This window comes from Pinus tabuliformis, chromosome 3_1 (genome assembly GCF_031772625.1).
Source record: "Pinus tabuliformis cultivar Carrire ecotype Pingquan chromosome 3_1, CPIR1, whole genome shotgun sequence".
Taxonomy (NCBI): domain Eukaryota; kingdom Viridiplantae; phylum Streptophyta; class Pinopsida; order Pinales; family Pinaceae; genus Pinus; species Pinus tabuliformis.
In genome coordinates, this window is record NC_142301.1 from 155,147,656 (window position 1) to 155,171,613 (window position 23,958).

General features: G+C 37.4%; 1 protein-coding gene across 1 annotated transcript in view; it reads left to right on the top strand.

The window, feature by feature from the left end:
• The window catches only part of LOC149186257 (serine carboxypeptidase-like 51), a 129,933-nt gene extending 119,547 nt beyond the window's left edge, over positions 1 to 10,386 (top strand). The window contains exons 13-17 of the mRNA XM_089409278.1: positions 7,138 to 7,207; positions 9,612 to 9,662; positions 9,771 to 9,823; positions 9,950 to 10,082; positions 10,238 to 10,386. Coding sequence (XP_089265404.1) covers positions 7,138 to 7,207; positions 9,612 to 9,662; positions 9,771 to 9,823; positions 9,950 to 10,082; positions 10,238 to 10,312 — 382 coding nt within the window. The 3' untranslated portion in view covers positions 10,313 to 10,386. The remainder of the gene's footprint in view (positions 1 to 7,137; positions 7,208 to 9,611; positions 9,663 to 9,770; positions 9,824 to 9,949; positions 10,083 to 10,237) is intronic.
• Positions 10,387 to 23,958: the final 13,572 nt, after the last annotated feature.

The window sequence follows — 23,958 nt, forward strand, 5'->3', positions numbered from 1 at the left end:
AATGCAAGGGATTAATCCTAAAATGCAAATGCAAGATATGAGTGCTCTTAAGGTGAGATTACTTGTTATGAAACCAGCTCAAGAAAAGATAGATCAATGCCTTAGAATTCAGCCTCTTCGAGGGGGAACCTCCTTTACATTACATAAATGAACAATCAGAGCCGACATAACAATAATAATGTAAGGGCACAATAATAACAATAGTGGGCTTCTATGTGGCACAATAACAACAATATGGGGAATACATGGGTACATCAATATAATAAGTGGGTTGTACTAATAACAATAAGGGGTTACACTAGTATTATAGGGGCCTAACATGCCCCTCTCCTTCAAAAAGCGTTGTCCTCAACGCTTGAGTAGTTCTTGATGCTTCTATATAAAATTCTTGTCCTCCCATGTGGAATCTTTAGCGGGTAAGTTCTTCCACTTGATGAGATACTCTGAAATTGATCGATTTCGTAGCTGGCGGGTTCTTGTTTCTGTGACTGCTTCAAGTTCCAATATGATTTTTCCTTCCTCTTCAATTTCTGGCAATATTGTTTGAATTGGGATCTTTTGCAACTTTTGAATAAGTGGCCACACTTCCTCGTCCTTCTTCCATTCATCCCTTGCTTCGTCTATCCAATCTGGTTGGATAATAGAAATAGCACAAAACAATGCTTCCACAGCCTCATCCTTGAAGAGTCTTCCCATTCGGTAAGGTCGCCAATTTTTAAGTGCATGTAGTATTTTCAACATTTCCTTCTCATAATTAGCTTGCTTGAGATGTAGCAATAAAAATACCCAATCACCTACATCAAAACATTTTTCACTATGATGTTGATCTACCTGTTGTTTCATTTGATTTTGCACTGAAGTGGTGTTATCCTTTAAAAGTTGGATAACTTGTTGTTGATGCTCGATGTGATCTTTCTCTGCTTGAACCTTTTTCTTCTTGATATATCCTTCTATCTCTAGAGTTTGAGGAGTGGTAATTTCTTCCAATCCTTTACAAGATATGGTCGGATTCATTTCTTGATGCTCGATGTGATCTTTCACTTCTTGAACATTTTTCTTCTTGATATGTCCTTCTATCTTGATAGCTTGAGGAGTGGTAATTTCAACCAATGAATTACAAGATATGGTTGGATTCACAAAGAGAATCCATTGCTATTAATGCAAAGAGTTTTTTGTTTTCCTATATATGATGTTATGGTTTCATATATTTCAATACCATGTTGATTTATTGAATAAAGTGATTAGATGATGCTACATAGATTTTGTGGATCATTGGCTTGTGTTATCTGACTATGCAGGTTCTAATTATAGCGATGAAATTTAGGATTGTACCATTCAAGCCAAAATAGGAATAAAGCATACGAAAAATTTCTTATAGGCTTCATCCCATTATCTATTTACTTTAAGGAAAACATTAGTCCCTTTGTCTTTCTGTTGTTTTAGGTCAGTCCACCAAGCCTAGGAAGATACGTCTATCCGCAGTTGTAGATTCCTCATAACAAATTGGCGACCATATCGGGGAACGATGTATTCCCTTGGTGGTTTCTTTGTCCATCATGCTTGTCTTATCCCTTCTCCAGATCTTTATTGTCTTATTTAGTCAAGAACGGGCCTAGGAAGACCTTTCATTGAGTCTCAATTGCAATCCTTGTGTCAGAACTTTGCATCCCTAGACCAATGCACCCTCTAGTCTTGTGACAGAGCGTTGCACCCCAATTGAGCCTTCTTTGTGCCTATGTTGCATAGAATTGGTGCCTCCTTTGCACCTACATTGGCCCCTGTTCATGCACAAGTTTGCTTTTGTCTTGCTTTTCTCTATGATCAACCTTGTTCTAGCTGCTCTTCATTTCTCTTCTTTCTTTCTTTCTTTCTTGCTTGAGTCTTTGAGTGTCTTGTGGACCCTCTGAAGCCTCCATTTCGGGTTGCTTTCGTTTTTAGTGCCTTTGGTAAGGATTTGTTTAAATTTCCTTTGTTCTTATCATTAGGTCGCTTGCAAACTGGTTTTGTTTGATCATTGAGTGCTTAGATGAATTGGAGTTCTAGTCATCGTTCAGAAAAGCTTGTTTGAATCAGTGATTAGACTTTGCATCTTAGTTTTCTTCATTTTTGAAAATTAAGTGGCTTGAAAAGAAAAATATGTGTATTGGCATTTAGGGTTTTGTGTGTGCATCAAAATTGGAACAGTTGTATTTAAAAGGGAATTGTACTTTGGACATTGTTTGTTGCATATTGCCATGCTGCATACTCTTTGTTTCTTCCCTTAGATAGGTTTTCATTGAATGAGAAAGATTCCATTTCCTCATGCTAGTTTGCATTTTAGGATATTCAGGTGACATTCGCGGTGAGCCCCAAAACTGAAACTTAATTGAAGATAAACATTAAAATTTACTGAATCAACCTAAGGAGCATTTGTAACATTAACGCAAACATTTAGAGGTATAGGCTAGAGACATGTTCTGGCGTCGTTAAACGTAGGAGTTGTCGTTGTTTGCCAGCGTTGTATTCTGGGGTGAAATCTTGTTCCATGTACGTGAGTGTATAAGATCATTCTCCATGTATATTTTGGTATATTGGACAGCGCTCCACGCATGTAAAGTATATGGGAACGCTCTCATCGAATGTTTGCGCATTAGACAAAACTACTACGAACTGCATTTCCATGTAACGTCGAGTATTTATTGGAAATCCCCTATGGGTTGTTATCCTTGCCATAGGTAACTGAGTCAGCTGCCTTGTGCATCGTGATACACCGAACACAACATTTGGGGAGATTGCTTGCACGTACGTTAAGTCCTTGGTTTTCCAAGGTGTATATTGCAGTTCACGGTTGCTTGGTAATCCTTTATGCCTAGATTACCCTATTTTTTATTTATTTTGTGTTAATTTCTAAAATTTGTTATCCAACATGGAAGAACAAAATCCCCCACTTCGTCATTTGCGTAGAATGCAAAATAAGCCTCCTCTTCCACTAGAGGCTACTCCTGGCCGTTGTCAGAAGCATAAGAAGACGCAAACTACCGAATCGGGAAATTCGGGAACTACTTCTAGTCCTCCTCCTAAATCTGATCAACCAGAATCATCTTTCCCTTTGAGTATTGAGCCCAAGATCACCTCTACTCTTGCTGGTGAATTTGACATAATCAAAACAGAAGTCCCTGAAACTTTATTGCCTGAGGTTATTGAACCTGACTTTCTTGAGTCAGAAACTTTATTTCCTAAGGTTGTTGAACCTAAGGAACCTCAATCATCTTCACTACACCTACAATTGAATAGCAGGTTGGCCCTTATGTTAGTGGGCAAGGTTATCTTCAATAGCCTAACTCTCCTTATGTTGGGTGCCCTCCATCTGGGTTGCAATTGCCTCAATCATCCCTCCTCCTATGGTAGGGGGGAAACCTGTTGTTGGTATACCTCGAATTGGTAATCAGCCTTATTATAATCCTCCTTATCCTGGGATGGTTATCAGTGTTTGGCAACTTACTTTGCTCATCCAACCTGGTTCGTTTTGGGACCGCTTGTTGAATCCTTAACCTATGTCATCTTCATCTCAAATTCCTACCCATCCTCAATAAGCTCAAATACATATGAGTCAACCTTTACAAGTTGTGTTTCCATCTCAACCTATTCTGTTGGTATCTGGTACCCCTTAGGTTCCACTTACCCAACCTTTACAAGGTACCTTACAGTCTCAACCACTTGGGCAAGGTACTCCTCAAATTCTAGTAGGATAGACTATGTATAGCATGGCACAACCCCAATCAAACCCACCTTATGTCGGGATGATGCAAAATCCCGTGGGGCAACAATATAGACCTTATCAGGGTGTTCCTCAAGTGCCTTTTCAAGGCCAACATATCCAAACCCAGCCATTCTAGCCTTTACAGGGTTATCCTGGAGTTGGTCAACAAGGTTACGCGTATGTTGGTTACCAGAATCCTCCTTATTCTGGTGCCCAGGTTCCTCTTTATCAGAACCCTCCTTATCCGGGAACACAAGTACCTGTTGCTCAAGCTATTCCTTCTTATCCAGGCTATCCTCCACCGGATTTTAACTGGAAGTTACCTTTTGTGGTGACTCTTGAATTGCTAGACTTGACTCGGCTCACCAATGATCCCATCGCTCATTCGCCTTGGTGGCCGATAATTCCTACCAAATTTCCTTCTGATATCCCAAAATTCAATGGGAATCCTGGAGAAGACCTGTCAACCCATGTCATGACGTATCATTTGTGGTGTTCTTCAAACTCCCTTAATGATGATTCCATATGATTACGTCTTTTCCAATGTATTACAAGTACTGCAGCCAAATTGTACATTGAGATACCTACAATTTCGTTTCATGATTTCAGTTCCTTAGCTACCACCTTCCTCACACATTTCCAGTTGCCCATTCAGTATGAAACTAGAATGGAACTTTTGACCAACTTTAAACAAACTAAAGTCTAAAACCACTCGCATCTCATATTACATTCATGGGTGGCGGCGTCGTCGGTTGGTTAAAACCTATGTTCCCGATCAATTTTTAGCGGAATTTTTCATTAAATCCTTGTTGCCATCTATCACAGAGGATGTAGCTAAAGGCGGGGTCATGACTAAAGAGCAAGTGATTGCTCGTGCTCAATATTTGGACCTCATCTATACCCAATCTGGCACGCTCTATGAAAAGATACCAAATGCTCTGAGACCTTCAAATGTTGTTCCTTCAACTCCTGGTAAAGAATCTCATGCTGCTGATGGCATCATTGGTTCTACCAATTCACAGACAGTGAGTAAACCATTTGGTGCTGCTCTCACTACTTCTACCCAAAACTCTTCATCCAATCCTCCTATGACTTCTTCTTCTGAGATAAATGTCATTTCATCTTATAAAGGAAAATCTCAACAACAACCAAGAAGCAAGAAGAAAGGAAAAGGTAAAAAGAAGAAAGATTCTTCACTGCGGGATAAACAAACAAATCAATCCTCTGATGAGAAACAAAAGCCTCGCTACCCATGCTTGATTTGCAACGAGGAGCACTTTACTTGTGATTGTCCTCACCGCACGAAAGTGAACCAGTTTATGAAATCCTCCACTTCTACCGCTGTGTTAACTGATCTATTTCCCAATCAAGAGACTCACATGGTTGCTCGGCACCCTTCTTCCTCTAACACGGTTTTAATGCTTTCCTCTACAAAGCCTAAATCTGATGTTATGGTGGCTACTCGGAATAAGGACTATGGTATTGTGAATCCTCCAAACAGTCAGGCTATTGATCAACCTACCAATTCGGCATCACCTCCATCTGATCCTTTTCCGCCCACGATTCCTACGGAATTAACTATTAAGCCTACGAAGGGCATTATTCATAAATCTGCTTTCAATCCCTCGTGTCAGGGCTACTAAAAATTATAACGTAGTTGAAGACTTGACTTAGTCTCCATTAGCTATGTCGAACCTTGAGGTGTTGCAAAATTGTCCCACCCAAAAAAATGCTTTGTTTTCGGCTATCGAATGTGTGGATTCTTCGGATCACAACTTAGTTGTTTTCAATCATGAAAATTGTACCCCTCGTGCCTTCCAGCTCAACTGGCTTTTATCATCCAGGTTGTCGTCTGCGGTAAGAACATTCATCGTTCCATTGTGGACGAGGGAGCCTTGACCTGTATCATGTCTACGTCTTGCTAGAAAGCGATTGGTTCTCCTCAACTGAATCATTCACCTACCACATTGAAATATTTTGATGGGAAAACGTACAAACCTTGTGGTATTCTGAACTCACAAGTTGAATTAGGGGGCAAAACTGTATCCATAGAAGTGGAAGTTATTGACGGACCTCTTAATTATAGTCTTCTATTGGGTCTGGATTTACGCCATGGCCACGGTCATTTCGACTTATTTTTGTATGATCGCCTTTCCTCATAAGGGCGAGATTGTGGCCATCAACCAACTCACCTTCTTTGCTTCTGATTTTCATGTTACTAGAAGTGTCCCCCTTGTAGGGGAAACTCTAATTATAATCATTTATTTTCTTTTATAAAAATGATAAATAGTTATAAAATTTATTATTTTATAAAAATTGTAAATGGTTATAAAATTTAGTTAATTTTTTATACCAAAGCAAATGATTATTTCAACCCTCTTCTAATCATTTAATATTTAACAAATTCATATTATTACATAAACTTAAACCCTAAAATAATTATTTTATTTTTTATTTTTTTAATTTTCTAATAAAATTCTATTTAGAACATTCCTTATATTAAGTAGAATGTATTTAAAATCTGAAAATTCAGATAATCATAAACTAACCAGCGTATGTTGTGATTATACACTTATATGATAGCACCAAAAGAATCACCTACAAGTTCCTGAAAATCAAATGCCTATTTTCCATGATAAACTACTATATAACATATGTGATAATATCCAGACAAAGTAATGTACAAAGCTAGTAATATATGTAATAAAAAATGCGAATATGAAAAAAATAAAAGATGATAACAAACTGTCCTTATGGACAGAGTAATGTACAAAGCTAGTAATATATGTAATAAAAAATGCAAATATGAAGAAAATAAAAGATGATAACATACTATCCTTATTTCTTGTGGATGCATCTTTCCCTTTACGAACTTTTGCAGAATTTTCTTTTCTCTCCCTGTTTCCATGGTGAAAGAAATCTTCAAAAATAATTTAATATGTGCCCCAAAGAAAAAGCAACAAAATTGATAAATTTTTGGTTTTGCTCCGTCTAGCTATCCAATGTTCATCTGATTGCTTTAAAAATACATCATGAAAAGCTGGGTGTAGAATCTAAAGCTGTGCACTTGCAGGTAGATGCATAAATAGGTAAGAGGAATGCTATTTTTATATAATAATGATGGTATAGGGATGAAGTCTTTGAAAGGATGACCATCACAACGCTTTCAGTAATATAATTATCAAGTTTTACCCACAACAAAAAGAAAAAAGGAAAACTCCATCCACAAGTTAGTTTTCTTTCAACTAATTTGAGGGATTTATAACTACTTTTTAGTTTTCTTTCAACTAATTGAAGGGGTTTATAACTACTTATATGTCTTGCTCACCTTGTGAAGTTAATAGCGTACTCTAACTTTTCCTTTATGCTAACATCGATTATCATTTTGTATCTGCCAGATGGGATGGTCAAGGAGATATCGTTTTTACAAAGCTGCAAAATGACTTCATGAAGGATACAATATATCAGGTTATTCCACTACTCTCAAGCTAAAATTAAATTAAAAGCACTATCGCTCATGTAGTTTAAATACACTCGAACACTCGAATTCTCATGCAAAGGGAATTCATATAAGCAAGATCTTTTGGTTGTGAAAATTCTATCACTGCAACATCTGATTTACTTTCAATAAGTTATTTATGAAATTCCTAAACATTAAAATAGATTATGTTGCAGATATTACACCATAATACAGAAACAAACACATGCACAAGAATCAACACATCAAGACAGATATTTTGGACAATAGTCCCCGGAAAAAGTCAATGTGGGAAAACCGGTGCAGCAAGGGAGGTTTTTATTCTTCAGTACAACCGGGTGTCAAATTGGCTTACCCAACAAAGAGAAAGATTCTCCAGCGCTTCTCCCGGTCCCAGCGTCAGCCTAACTGACCTCTGCATAGCTCCCAAACACTCTGCATTGGCCCCTGCTTGTCTGCGTCAACCCTGGGCCTCTCTGTGTCACCCACGTAGGCCCTCTAGTGACTACGCAGTCTCCTACTGCCTCAGCGTCTGCCTGAAAGGCCCTGCGTCTGCCTCTCTTGCCTCTGCGCTGGTCTTCTGTTGCTGATCCTAACTCTCTGCTCCATACTTGCTGCCTCCTGCTGCTCTCCAGACCACTAGTTCAAATTTCTCAGCTAACCCCGCTCCAGAAATCGAACTCACTGGTCTCCCTTAGTGTGTTCTCCAACTTACCCTCAAGCCTCTTCTTATACTTTTCTTGTTGATCCATCAACGGTCGAGATTAAGTCCCTACTCAACGGCTAAGATCAGATCTGGCTTGATCCATGACTTTTGGATCATTCTAACTCAGTTTTATATTAATTCACATTAATATTTTATTTTCCCTAAATTTAGACTTAGGGACTCCATTAAAAATATTAATTATTTTAACATCTTCCAAACTAGTTAAATTCTGCCCAAACTATTTCTGGATCTTGGAGATCTCACGTGCTTTAGCCTCTCCACCAATTTTCGTGGGTAGAGCACATCTGATGCTACCCAAATCAACACTGGTGACTCTGCTTTAGTTCTAACTTAGTTGTTAACAATGTTGGGAGTTATGTGGTGAGCATTTGAGGGAACTTGACAACTTAATGGTTATAAAAGTTGGCAACAACCCACCAATTTCATCCAAATCAAGCCCAACTTTTTCATCCGCCGCATTTTTTCGTGATATAAAATGCATTTACTTTATCTCATAGTTACCATATGTATACAAACATACAAATTTATATTTAAAAATCAAAATAAAAATAATATCTAAAACATTGTTTTGTTAGTGTATATGTGTTTTATAAGATTAGATTATGGTATAGGAAATCATGATCTATGGGCATCTAAGTTAATCATTTGGAAATTGTATTTAGCTTGAGTTAATTGGATAGTCATATAAAAGGATGCTCTTAAATTTGACAAATACAATAGGCTCAGTATAATTCTTTGAATCTGGTAACAAAATTTTTAACCATTCATGGTTTTTTATTATTTAAAATGAGTTTTTGAATGGGTAAATGGATTTAGTGCCCTGAAAAAACTGTGTAACATTTGGATTATATAGATCTTTATTTTATAACTCAAACTTGTGATTCCAATAAATCTCTATTGGATTTTGAACAAAATTACCTAGAAAATATACCCAAGGTAAAAACAAAACTAAAAAAATACATAATACAATAATATCATATATTATTCTAGCTAGAGTATGCCCTAAAACTGCTTCTGCACATAAGGAAATAGGTTATCCACCTAATACCCAGAGGGCATCTGGGAGGAGTAGAAGCCTGCCCCCTTACAGACCACCAACAGGTAATTCCAAGTGTCGCAGTTTTTTTTCCTGAATAACTGTGATGAGTCAGCCTACATTATGGATAGCAGCCAATAATAACTATCCCCATTACCAGTTTATCAACTAAATCATGAAAGGAAGATTTTTTCACTGTTTAAAAAAAAACAATATAATATATTATTAAATATAACTGAATACTGTCAAAATATGGTCGGTCAACGTATATTGACCATATTTTCTCTGTGTATATCTATTATCCATATATGGGTTGTATATTCATGTTTTAGAGAAAGATATGATCAAGTATAGTAACTATTGCACATATTATCAGAAATAGCTCAGGACTTGCTCGTGGCCTCATCCTTTGGAAAATATGGTGACGAGTGTAACTATCGTATGTGTTCCCAAAAATAGCTCGGGACTTGCTCATGGCATCATCTCTTTTAACCTGTCATTCGAGTAGGGCAGACCACTTTGCTTTTTCGAACTAATGATAATATAAATATTTTGAAGTACATTTTGAATTTCCAATATCCCAATCTGCAAAACACTAAATTGCGTGATTTCGACTGACTGTCTACTGTAGGTGAATGCGCTCTTATCTCGGGGTGTAAGTGTAACCATTTACAATGGCCAGGTAACATAATGCCCTTCAGGTTGACAATTCAATTGATGTTTTATCTTAGTATTCCATGGGATTGATTTGAAACAAATCATTTAATTAATTTGGTAAACCCCATTACAGGTGGATTTGATCTGTGCAACTAAAGGAACAGAAGCCTGGGTTCAAAAGTTGAAGTATGCAGCAAAACCTGAAGTATCTGAATGTTTGATTGAAGAAGTCATCAAAATAAATCAAACTCTTAGTCACGCAGAAAATGCTAAGTTCAATGTGAAACAAGTACTTACTGTAATAAGTTTCAGGTGGAGAGGATTGAGAAAATTCAACGCCAGAAAACGCACTCCACTCTATTGCGGCAGCGGAGACATAACAAAGGGATTTGTGAAGAAGTACAAGAATCTGCAATTCTTCTGGATCCTCGGGGCAGGCCACTTTGTAAGTAATTTCATATCCATTCCGTTAAATTAATTAATTTAAGAGAAGGTTGAAGTGACATACGATGATAGGTATGTTAAATTCCGAGTTTAAGGGCATTGATGATGCGTATGTTAAATTCAAATTTCATGGACGTTGGGTAAAATGTTTTGCAGGTACCTGTAGATCAGCCGTGCGTAACTTTGAAAATGCTTGATGTGATCACCAAGAAGACAACTTCCCACAAATAGGAAATCCACCATACAGCTCCTCAATAATGTATTTCAATACGTGTTATTGACAACCACCCGCAAACGAAAATTCAACATCGGCAACAAATAATTGGAGTACAGCTCCTTCACATTTTTTTTCCCGACAGAAAAAATCATCATAGATTTATATTAAGATAATAATATGTAATCATCGTACATTTATATTAAGATGACTTAAAATCAACATTATGAATTTCAATGTAATCAATTACCTAATGAAATCTCGTTATTAATCAGTTAATCATTTGATTTTGATTTTAAGTCATCTTGTATTCAATTTCAATGTAATTGATTAACTAATAAAATCTCTCTGTTATTAATTAGTTTATTATTTTTTGGAGATTTCAAGATTGTTAATTTGATTTCTTTTGTATTTGTATTGGGTGTGTATGAGACTCTTTTGTTTGTAAGACAAGGGACTCACACCCATCCTTAAATTCATCATCAACAACAAATAAGAGGAGTATAACTCCTCAACATTATGAATTTCAATGTAATTGATTAGCTAATGAAATCTCTTTATTATTAATCAATTCATCATTTGATTTCGATTTTAAGTGATCTTATATTGAATTTCAATGTAATTGATTAACTAATAAAATATCTTTGTTATTAATCAATCCATTATTTGATGGAGATTTCAAGTGATTGTTAATTGTCTTTCTTTTGTATTTGTATTGGGTGTGTATGAGACCCTTTTGTTTGTGGGACAAGGGACCCACCTCAGCCCTCTCCACATCGACAACAAATAAGAGGAGTACAACTCCTCAACATTATGAATTTCAATGTAATTGATTAGCTAATGAAATCTCTACGACAACAAATAAGAGGAGTACAACTCCTCAACATTATGAATTTCAATGTAATTGATTAGCTAATGAAATCTCTACGTTATTAATCAGTTCATCATTTGATTTTGATTTTAAGTGATAAGTGATTGTTAATTGGGTTTCTTTTGTATTTGTATTGGGTGTGTTATTAATCAGTTCGTTATTTGATGGAGATTTCAAGTGATTGTTAATTGGGTTTCTTTTGTATTTGTATTGGGTGTGTATGAGACGCTTTTGTTTGTGGGACAAGGGACCCACCTCAGCCCTCTCCACACAACAATTTGACTACTAAGTCTACAAAGGTATACATACTCTACCCCTCTAGTTTTGAACCTATGACCCCTTTGGAGGAAACACATGCTCTTAACCATTAGGCCCACTCAAACTCTATAATATAATATCAAAGTATAATAAAATAATTGTTATTTTTTTATTTAAATATATATATATATATATACAAAAAATTAATTTACAATATAAATATATGTGCTATTTTGAACATCAAGAACATAGAAGTTCAATATTTTAATAACCTTCAAATTTCCCTACTTAAATTCATTTATTATATAAAATAAATTCAAATTATAACAAACATTAAATATTTTTGGATAAGAACTAAATTCGTATTATTAGTGTATGAAAAATTATATTAAAATGATGGATGATAGCATGTATGAGGATTTATGTTAAAATGATTGATGATAGTATGTGATGAAATTTGATATCTAACTTAAGGTGTTGCTATTAGGTAGAAAATAATTGTATTGTAACATTATCATTTGAACCCTAGGAAGGTGGTTACTAGGTTGACACGACTCTTAATGCGCAGTTATGAGATTGGGGTACCAAGTGTAATTCTAAATTGCTAATACTAGTTGTCACTCCATCAAAGTAATTCTAAATTGCTAATACTAGTTGTCACTCCATCAAAGCCATGGGAAATTCTTTAGTTGTTGCAACATTATAACCTTGAAATTTATTGAAAAACTCCATCTAACCTTATTCTTAAAGTATTGTGATTGTCTTTGGGCTAAACATATGACTCTCTAATCTTTCTAGTTCAAACCTTCCATTGAAGTTTTTTTTTCAAACCCTAGTATGGTTTTCATTGTAATTTTCCTAAGGATATTTGAATGGTTTTTAACTACTTAATTTGATAGAATTTAAAACTGTGCATATAATCTCCTTGAAGAGTTGAATAAGGGTTTGGTAACCAAAGTTGTTTTTATACTTGAGGTGAACAAAATAAAAATTCTAGTGGAATGAAAATGTTTCTTAGTTTCTTGGAAACATGCTTGGATGCTTGAGAAACCCTAGTGCTCATATCTTTGAAGAATTCTAAAAATTCCTTGTAGCTTTGTATTATAACTTTGGCACTTCACAACAAAAACGACGGGTGGGGGTGGAAGAGCAAAAGAGCGGAAGACCAGGGTTGAGTGATTTCTGCGCGGGATTTTCTCCATGGACGGAGGTAGAGGAGGGAGCTCCACTCCCTCCTACAAAGAGGCAGTGGTTAACAAGGGCAAGATACCTCTAGAATCAGGCAGAGGCAACACGATGGTAGGAGGAAAAAATAGGGAAGAGGAAACAGAAAGCAACAAGGAGAAGGAGAATGATGGCACAAAAGACAAGGAGGAAAATGACAAATACAGGGAACAAAAGAAAGGAAACAAAAGGGACCGTGCAATCCCAAAGCTGAAATCACTCCCAGAGTAATCTTAAGTAACCTAGAGCTGTAGACCCACAGGGAGCACATGCAGACTTATGCGATCATATGCAAATTCATGGGACTATGGCCCACCGAAAAGGCTTTACAAACATGGATCAAATACCACTGGAAGCCTAAAGGAAGCATTGATCTTCATCTAGGATCCAAGGGTTTTTTCACTGTGGTGTTCGCAAGCATTGAGGACAAAGACAGAGTGTTTGAAGGTGGGCCCTACTTCTATGTAGCAGCAGGGCTCTATATGCGACCGTGGATGATGAACTTCGTGCCGGAGCAGGAAACCTTTACCTCAGTCCCGGTTTGGGTAAGACTCTATTCGCTACCTCTGGATTATTGGCAAATTGAATCACTAACAGCCATAGGCAATAAATTAGGGAGGTATGTCAAAACTTTTGAAGCCACAAGAAGGGGAAAATATACATCCTTCGATAGGATTTGTGTAGAGATGGACCTATCTGGAGCACTTCTCAACGAGGTCATATTGGAGGTTTATGATGAGGAATGGGTGCAGACGGTTGACTACGAGCATATTCCATTTAGATGTCGAAAATGTCATGAACACGAGCACCTTCTTTGAGACTGCCCTCTCAGTAAGGTAGAGAACAAAAGCAAACCTAACACAATGAAAGAAACAGATGGTTTTCACAAAGTAGCTCACAAAAGTAAAAACAGAAAAAAAGGACCAAAACAACACCAAAGTGGAGACAAAAAAGTGAGGCCGAATCAGTTCCATGTTCTCAAAGAAGAGGAAGATACAGCAGTTGAAAATCAAGTAATGAAGGATGGATATGATAAGCAGGAGAAGGAAGAAGAACAGGTTCAGGAACAGGTAAAGGAAAAACAGAAAGGGATCATGATGAGTGAAGCAGAGATGGATATGGATCAAGAAATGACCCAGAGCGAGATGGAAATGGAAGACAATGAGTTACAAGAGATTCTTGACAGGGAAAACCTAGATCTGGAAGGGTTCTTGAGTAAGGGAGCAACGGGTGGGGTAGAATCTCTACCACAAGAAGAATGCAATCGAATAAAGCAGTTATTCTTATGGAAAACTCAGGCAAAGGGCTTGGTAGAAGATAACAACATTGAAAGACAGGGCAACCATGGAATGAAAGCAGTAAAATCAACTCCAGGATTAGCTCCAAGAAACCCGGGGAAAAAAGGGGCAAAAAAAAGCAGAACGAGCTATTAATGGAATGTGGAAAGCTCATGATAGACTCAGGTAAGATGAAAGATCTAACCAGTTACTCCTTTACCAATCTGTAATTATGAAGTTTACAACTTGGAACATCAGAGGTCTAGGAAGCAAAAGAAAACAGAGAATGCTGAATAATAGAATAAAACAGGTAGCTCCAGATATAATTTTTGTCCAAGAAACGAAATGCTCTGTTCAAAAGATAAGACAAATCCACAGTAAGTGGCTTAGCAAATATGAGTTTATAGAAGTCAAAGCAGAAAATACAGCAGGGGGTATCCTCATCCTCTGGAATCCCCAAAAAATAGGTATTATTGATGCGGAGGCATCAAGAAATTATTTATCAGTTGTTATACAGCCTGTAGGAGACAGGGACACTTATCTTGTAACGAATGTTTATGGCCCTCAAAGGTTAGATGACAAAATCAAGTTTATTGATTCCTTAGTGGACCTTCGAAACAGATTTGCAGGGCTACCGTGGGTTATAGGAGGAGATTTCAACATGATTAGATCTCTCTCGGAGAAAAAAGGGGGTACAAGAGCACTAAACAAAGATTCCTCAGCTTTCCAATGTTTTTCTGAAAACATGAAGCTGGTGGACATTGAGACTAACAATGGTCTTTGCACATGGAATAACAAAAGAGGAGGGGATTCCCAGGTAGCTTCCAAGCTAGACAGATTCATGATCTCTGAAGAGCTCATGCTTCTAGACAAGGAAATAATAGCAGATATTCTTCCTTTTGGAGGCTCAGATCACTGGCCGATTCAAATGGAGATCAAGGGCATTGGCACCCCAAGAAACAAACCGTTCAAGTTTGAAAACATATGGCTTTCACACCCGGATTTCATCAGCAACATTGGTAAATGGTGGGTTGAAGACCTGCAGATTCAGGGATCATCTATATTCCTGCTACATAAAAGATTAAAACACATCAAGAAGAAGCTAAAGGAATGGAACCAGAAGGAATTTGGCAATATTTTCACAAGTAAAAAAATTGTGGAAAACAAAATCCTAGAGCTCAATCAAGCTTTGATCAAGAATGGCTTTGATAAAGACAAAAATGATCAAGCAGAGAAATATCACCAAGAATGGGAAATGTTGTGTAAACAAGAAGAAATTTTTTGGAAACAAAAATCTAGGGTTCTATGGTTAAAAGAAGGAGAATGAAATACTAAATTTTTCCACAAATCTACCATCGCCAACAGAACTCACAACAGAATCTCTTCGATCAAGGACGAGAATGGCCAAATTCATCAATCCCATGAGGAGATAGATGCAGTGTTAGTAAAGCATTTTCGGGACATGGCCAAGGAAAACTTTTCAGGAAGAGAACCTTTCATTAAGAACTTAATTAAACACATACCTAAACTGGTATCCAGAGAGGATAATTGTAATCTCAACAGACCTGTAACTGAAAAGGAGATCAATGAGATCCTCAAGGAAATGAAAAATGGCAAGGCACCAAGTCTAGATGGATTTAATGTGGATTTATTCAAATCCTGCTGGAATATTGTTAAAAGGGATATTGTAGAGATAGTAGAAGACTCCAGGCGGAACAAGACCATTTTGAAAGCTCTCAATACCTCCTTTATTGCCCTTATTCCAAAACAGGATAATGCTCAAACACCAGAGAAATATAGGCCCATCGCCTTATGCAATGTTGTCTACAAGATAATTTCCAAGGTTGTGGCTAATAGACTCAAACCCCTGTTGCCCACGCTTATCTCTGGGGAACAAACAGGGTACGTAGAAGGAAGACAAATTCTGGACAACATAATTCAAGCTCACGAGGTGGTTCACTCATTAACATGCAACAAGAGAGCGGGCATGATCATGCAACTGGACATAGCCAAAGCATATGACAAAGTGAATTGGATATACATCAAAAAAGTGCTCACAGCATTTGGTTTTGATCATAATTGGGTCAGATGGGTCATGGCACTTGTAACGTCATCCAGCTTTTCAATTTTAGTGAATGGCTCTCCTTTTGAACTTTTTCTCCCTTCCAGGGGTCTCAGACAGGGTGATCCGCTCTCTCCTTTTCTCTTCATCCTCATGATGGAAGGGCTGGGGCGGTCCATCAAGCATGCAAGAGTAATGGGAAGAATTCAAGGACTCCAACTTTTGGAGAATGGGCAAGTTCTGACTCATCAACAGTTTGTCGATGATACCATGTTACAGGGAATCCCCACAGTTAAAGAAGCACTTGCTTACAAACAAATTTTGAATGACTTCACGAAGGCTACAGGTATGGAAGTAAGCCTTTCCAAATCAAAAGTATTTGGGAGTTCCTCTTACAGCTAAACCCTGACACAAGAGTATCTGGGATACAGTAGCAACTAAAATGCAAGACAAGGTCAGGAAATGGACAAACAGATCTTTAAATTTAGCTGGTAGACTGGTTCTTACTAAAGTAGTTCTCCAAGCTATCCCAATCTTTATGCTGTCAGCCCTCCCAGCGCCAATAGGAGTCTTACAGCAATTTTGGAATATTCAACGAGATTTTCTTTGGGGCAAAGAGGAAACAAGGAAAAAATGGGTTTTAGTCTCATGGGAAAAGATCTGTAAACCCAAGAACCAAGGAGGCCTAGGTTTGGAAAATCCAGAGATTCTCAACAAGGCTCTAGGAGCCAAACTTTGGTGGAGGTGGGTTAAGGATCCTAAAGCTCAATGGGCAAGCATCTGGAAGGAAAAATATGCCAATTCCTGGCTGGCTTCTGATATCATATGTATGAAAGTACAGTGAAAGGCTCCCCCATATGGAACAAGGCCTGGGAGAACAGAGAAGTGGTTCAAAAAAATAGTTTTTGGGAAATTAAAGAGGGAGATCTGGCACTTTTCTGGGAGGATAAATGGCAACAAGAACCTATTTTACTAAAGGAGGAATTTTTAGGTCTCAAACAAGAGACTGACAATCAAGGATTAGTAAAGGTGAAAGACTTTTGGGAGAATCCACATAATGTAGGAAAGTGGAGAATTTGGAAAAAAATAGAGGGCAGAGAGGATAGGACCCTCAACAGTAAAGCAAAGTCCCTTAAGAGATTGCTGGATCAGAGAATAATTTTAGTAATGGAAGGGCAGGACCAACTGAGATGGGGTAACAACAAAGAGGGCAACTTTAATATCAAGGAAGCTAAAGGTTTTCTCCTTGATCTGGAACCCCAAGCTCCAAATAATACTTGGCAGAAGCTTTGGAGGCACAAAGGCTGGATGAAAATCAAACTCTTCATGTGGTTAGTTCACCACAGAAAAATTTTAACCTAGGACAACCTTAAAAAAAGGGGCATGCTGGGACCCTCTAGATGTCGTCTTTGTGGGACCCAAGAGGAGACTATTGAGCATCTTCTCAATAGCTGTATTTTCGCCGACAGGATATGGAATTTTTTTACCAACATCTTCAAACAGTCTGATAGAGACAAAGAAAGTATTGCTAACACTCTAAGCAATTGGAGGAATAATTTTTCGGATAATGAAGTTCTCAATTCATCCTAGGATCTCTTGCTGAGTTTCATTATATGGAATGTGTGGAAAGAAAGGAACAAAATAATATGCAAAGAGGTAAAGACTGACTCACTTAGCCTGGTGGAGCTGATCATAAAACAACTTAAGGAGACAGTTGGCACCACAGTTAGGAATCTCCCCAAAAATCCTCCCTAAGTAGAAGAGTTAAGAATCCTCCAATTGTTAGACATGCAGGGGTTTATTCCTCAAGGTCTAGACATGAAAGCAAGCATGAGAGATAGGGTGGAGGAATTTTGGCATCCTCCCCTTAAAGGTTTTTTAAAGTACAACATTGATGGAGCTTCCAAAGGCAACCTGGGGGAAGCAGGCTTCAGGGGAGTTCTAAGGGATGATACAGGTAGCATAATCTCCCTCTTCCATGGACACTTAGGAAAAGCCACTAACAACATGGCAGAACTAATGGCTTTGGAACAATGTTTAGAATTTTTGATATAGAACGATTGCCAAAATGTTATAATAGAAGCGGATTCAGAGTTAGTCATAAATGCAGCCAAGAGAATCAATAATGGAACAGGGCCGGAAAAGGTCACAAAGCACTGGAGGTTAACTCGGGTTCTACAGAGAATTCAAGTACATCTATAGGAACTTCGTACTCTCAGATTTATTCATGTGAGGAGAAAGGCCAACAAATTGGCAGACATTCTAGCCAACCAAGGTGTCAGCTGCAAGGACAGCGCAATTTTAAGGAGGTGGAACACAATGGCGCAGAGCAACCTGAAAAAACTCTGTCATAACCAGGCGGAGGAGGACAAAGAAGAGTATAGAACCAAAATGATAGATTCCAACTAGCATTGGACAGTGGTCAGAGGGCTTCGCAAGGGTGGACAAAAAGGTACACGATGGAAGGTAAGCCAAGGTTAGTGGTTCAGTTGACCACAATCAGGAATATGCTCAGTGACGGGTGACAGAGTTTCCCTGACCGAAGAAAGCAGCAACCAAAACTTCCGCATCACTCAATTTTTTCAGTGGCTGAAGTCAAAACCACCACTGGAGTGGTATCAAAGCGATCGCACTGCTTTCATGATTAAAGTGGTTTCCATTTTTTGGCAGCGATGCCATAGAAAGCTTGACACGTGGTGGAGGGCCCGGTCCAAAAACCACTCTCCCCGCTCCCTAAAGGTCGACGACTTTGGGCGCGCGATTTTCGGCTCAGCCGTCCGATGGAACAAGGTAAATCAACGCTCAGGATCGAACGAGTAGTTTTGTGGGGCCCGTGGGTTAATCTGCTTACCTATCCTTGGTGCGAGAGATAGCTAGGCCGTTAGATCAAAGAAAAGATCGAACGGCAGCGTTTGAAAGTTGGGAAGGGTTTTGTATATGTGGTTTCACAAGGGGAGGGCTCTTAGCACCTGAGCTGCCTGATGTTTTTTCGTGGATTGGATGCAAAAAGGGTTGGGAGGGTAATTTTGTAAAACGGAGGGTTAGCCTTTAGATTTACACTTGTCTTTGGCTTGTGACCATTAGAGTGAAGAAGTTTGTTCATATTGTAAATTTTATTTGATATAATGATAAGAAGGCATGTCTCTTGCTTTAGCAAAAAAAACTTTGGCACTTCACAACTCTAAAATTTCTTAATGAAAAATTCTGAAAAAACTTAATTGTGGTTTTGTTCCTTTATTTTGCTCCTTAATTGGAGCCAAATTACAACTCATATGCTTGGCTTGTGACTATCATATTTACTTAGGATTTCATGCTTTCCATAATGTTACTACTATAGAATCCAACTTAATTATGTTGCCTGAATTCTAGCTAAATTTGTTTGCATGCAACGTTTAGGTTGAGATTGCCTATGGAGTTGATGAAAATAGAAGAGTATTAACATAATCGAGTCAAATAGAGAAGAATTTGGAAATGCAACATTCTTTTGTTTTCATGGGAATTTGGATGAGATCTCTACGAGTCAAATAAATGTTATTTGAACTCCCTTTTGATGATCACTCTTTGGCTAACACAATCGCTTTGAATTGGAGACAGGCATTTGTGTGTGGAGACAAAATTTGTGTGCAAAGTATGGTTGTAGCTTTTAAAATAGAGTAATAATGCACAAAAAATTATCTCCTTCAATTTTATCAATTACAAAAGGTCTAAACTAGAGATTGTTGAACTTTCCATGTTTCCTAACATCTTCATTTCGTTTGTCTCATCTTAATTCCTAATATTTGGGGAGGAAAGTTAACTCTCTAGCTTGTTTATCAAATAAATTGTTAATATTTTCCTAATGTTTAGTAATTTTATCATAGATTTGCTCTCTTTCCTGTTGGATATGGATTATCTAATTTATTCTTCACTTCTTGTCATTTGGTTCTTCGTTTATTTCTTGTAACAATTTCATAACCTTAGATCCTAAGTGCAATGAAATAACGTCATCAATACCATATACCAACTAGAAAGGGGATGTACCTATAGACATTTTCTTATTGATTCTATCTTCCCATACAACATACTTGAGAGCGACATGTCAATCATGCTTTTTTGAATATAAATTTTTCTTGATATTTTTATTTGTAGATTCTGCTAGTCCATTCCCTTGCGGGTAATAGGCTTTAGAATGTCCTAAGTTGATATTGTAATTATCAACAAAAAATTCAAAAGTTGCGGAACAAAATGGTTTAGTGTTTTTAACGATAATTTTTCTGGGCCAACCAAAACGAGAAAGAATATTTTCTTTTAAAAAATTCATGATAATCTTATCAATAATTTTCAAAGTAACAACTTCCACCCATTTAGTAAACTAGTTAGTAGCTGTCAAAATCTAGTGATGTTGACCATTTTAATTGGTTTAAATTCCAAATCATATTCCTGAATTTTTGTTATCAATCTATCTCTTCGTCCCTCAGCGTCATGTTGAATCAATATGTCTTTTACAGCAGGGCTTGACAAGTACACAATAGATTTTGTTTGTAGAATGTAGGCCCCAAAAGCCTCTAAAGCTTTAACCAGGTTGTAAGCCTGATTTTTTATTATATTGTATGTAACTTCAATTTCTTACAACTCTTTACTAAAAAAGGCTATTGTTTATTCAAAACCTTGTTGATATTTTTGTAACAGAATAGTGACTATAGTATGCTCGGACACGAAAGGGAAAATAATGAAGTCCTTTGTGTAGTCAGGACTCATAAGAACAGGGGCCTCCGTTAAGGTTCGTTTGATATGAGAAAAAAAAAATACTTAGCAGTATCGGTCCACTAAATCTCCTTTCCCTTCTTTCAAAATTTCGACAAAGTTAGGGATAAAGCAATGTAAAAAAATTATCCTTCCCAAGAAGGATTTGATCTCCTTTTTGGTTTGGAGAAGGGGTATATTTTCAATTTCCTAGACTCCCAGGATCAATATGAACTCCTTTTTGAGAGACAATATGACTAAGTAATTTTCCCTCAGTCATTGCAAACAATGACTTATGGGTATTTAATGATAAGCAAAACCTACAACATTTATGGAATACTACTTCAAGATGTTCTAAGTGTTGGGAATCAGACTATGAAAAAATAGTAATGTCATCTAGATATATTACAATGAAACAATATTTTTCTTTCGTGAAAGCGATATCCATAGCCCTCTGGAAGGTGGCTATGACATTCATTAATCTGAAAAGCATCTTCTCATACATAAATGTCCTCGATGGAGTTGTAAATGCTATCTTATACTATCATCTTTATGGACAACAATCTGATTATAACCAGAAAATTCGTCAATCATGGAAATCCAATGACCTCCCACTACCTTTTGAAGAATGTAGTCCATTTTTGGTAGAGGGTAATTATATTTTAAGGAGACTCTATTTTAAGTTCTAAAAATCTACACAAAGTTTGATTCCTTTTCTTTCTATCTGGTACTAGATTAGCTACCCAGTCAAAGTACCTTAAAGGTACTATTATTTTTGTGTCAATTTTTTTTTTGACTTCTTTTGGCTTGTCTAAGTTTCTTCCTAAAGGATTTATCCAAAGGGTTTAACCCCTTCCTTTAAAGGTATCTTGTGTTCTGTAATTTGCTTATCATAAGTTTTCAAATCTTCATAACTCCAACCAAATACATTGGTGTACTTCTTGAAAAAAGCCATATTGGCTTTTAATTTCCTCATAACCAAATTGGATAGATTGATAAGCTTGGCGTTCCCTTGCACACCCACATCAATTTGTTCAACTTCTCTATTTAAAGGTTTCAACATGGGAGAGGTTGTTTTCGTCTTTCAGATAAAAAATATTTTTAAGGGCAATTTTAATTGGACTATCTTATGTTTTCCAATTCTTCCTTTAAACTTCGAAGAATGATTGTTTTCTAAGTTATCATCATTGTCACCTTCTATGCATAAATCAAAGAATTCCCCCATCATTTCAACGAACTTTTTAATCATCTTTGAAAACCTGCCAATATTTCACATGTCAGGGATAGAAGGACAATATAGGATTTCAATTTCATATTTTAGTTTTGTTTGATTTGGAGGAACAAAATTCGCAGTCATGATGACCAATGTGTCGGATAATTAATTTTTCTCTCTTGGCATAGTTATAAAATCCATGGCGGAGAAGAAATTTTCCATCAGGTCCCAAACCTGATTCTGGTAATCTTTTGTAACACCCTCCTCCCACACTTACCCAAGCTAATCGGTCCACCAGGGTAAATATGTGACAAAGAGTTACTATGATATGATTAAACTCCCCAAGTATAGTTAAGGAAGTGGAATCGACAAACCAAAACCAAATTGACCTTCTTTAGGAGCTATAGGACCCCCAGGGGCTAACCAACCACTCTAGGTACACAATCCCTGAATTAACTTGCTTTCTAACTGAACTAAACCCCCAATCTCTCCCATGATAAGCCCTCCATGCGTCTATAACCCTCTAGTCGCTCCCACAATAAGGCCTCCATGTGACTGCAGAATTTTCTATCCAGTTATGTGCCAACGACTGCGAGATCTAAGCCACTTTTTAAAGGCTAAGACCCAAGCCTCTACCTAGAACTCAATGAAACAATCAAGAATGATAAATAACATAGAGACAAAGTCTTTAAATGAAAAATTCATCAAGAACTTAACCTGACCCAACCTAACCATGCCAGGAATTTTTTCATCAAACACATCATGAAGATGTAATCTACAGGTCAATTTACACATTTTAACATAGGGGTCTCATACTTATCTGAGAATCATCAACAAGGTATGATGCCCTCTCACAATAGTTGCATAATCATCTATTAGGTCATACATTCATTAACATTTCATTACTAACCAAAACATTATGAGAGACATAACTCGATTATGTCATAAAACCATGCTTATAACTAGCATATAACCAGAATCTTAATAATGATAGAACAACCATCAAAGCCACATAATAACAAATACCCTTACTCATGAAATACAAGGAAAAGAGCTCTTATTAACATATGCAAAAGCCAACCATGTCACGGACTTCCATGTACGACCCAACCATAAATTGGGTTGAACCAAATCTTTCTTTTAGTCAATAACCCTCATGCCATATTCCAAGTATGAATGTGGGATATCCTGGAATAAACCAAGAAAACCAAACCAGGGCTTCAGTGGCAAAACCACCTCAACCCTCAACCAGTGATTGCACCTCACGGTCAGACATCACTAACCATCACCAAATCGGTCTCTATCCAAGTTGTCCAGGGCTCCAAAGCATTTTTTCCAACCAAGGCTTCCAGGACTAGTAACTCAACCCACAACCACCACCGGGCTCTAGAGAGTTTTTCCAACCAAGAATTCTAGGACTAGTAACTCAACCCACTAAGGGCTCTAGAGTGTTTGTCAAACCAAGGCTTCCAGGACTAGTAACTCAACCCAAGTTGTTACAGGGCTTCCAAAGCGTTTGTCCAACCAAGGCTCCAGGAACGAGTAACTCAACCCACAACCATAAGGAACATGAGCACCAACCAAAAAAAAAAAAAAAAAAAAAAAAAAAAAAAAACTAAAACTCACAACACCATGGCTATCCAGGAAATGGAAAGGCTAGGCAAAACCACTGTCAATCCAGGCAATCCTCCATGCTAATGACAACTCATAACCAAGAAACCATATGGATGTACCACGCATTTCAAACTAGCAAGGAAACCATACATGTAACTTGATACATGCAAAGCTATCCAACAATAGTTGTTGGTCTCCCTATCCTCTTGCGCTTTCCTACTCTTTCTTTTCCTTCTTGCTCCAAATCCAAGGTATGCCACAATGCTCCAAGAGTGCTCCAAGAAAACTCTAAGTGTGCAAGAGTATGAGAGAGAGAGAGAGAATAGAATAGAGAGCTCCACCATAGAACTGTCAAAAGCTAAACTGACAAAAAGCAATGAACTAGTCCTCATAGCCTTTTATCATTGAGGCCTCTATTTTCT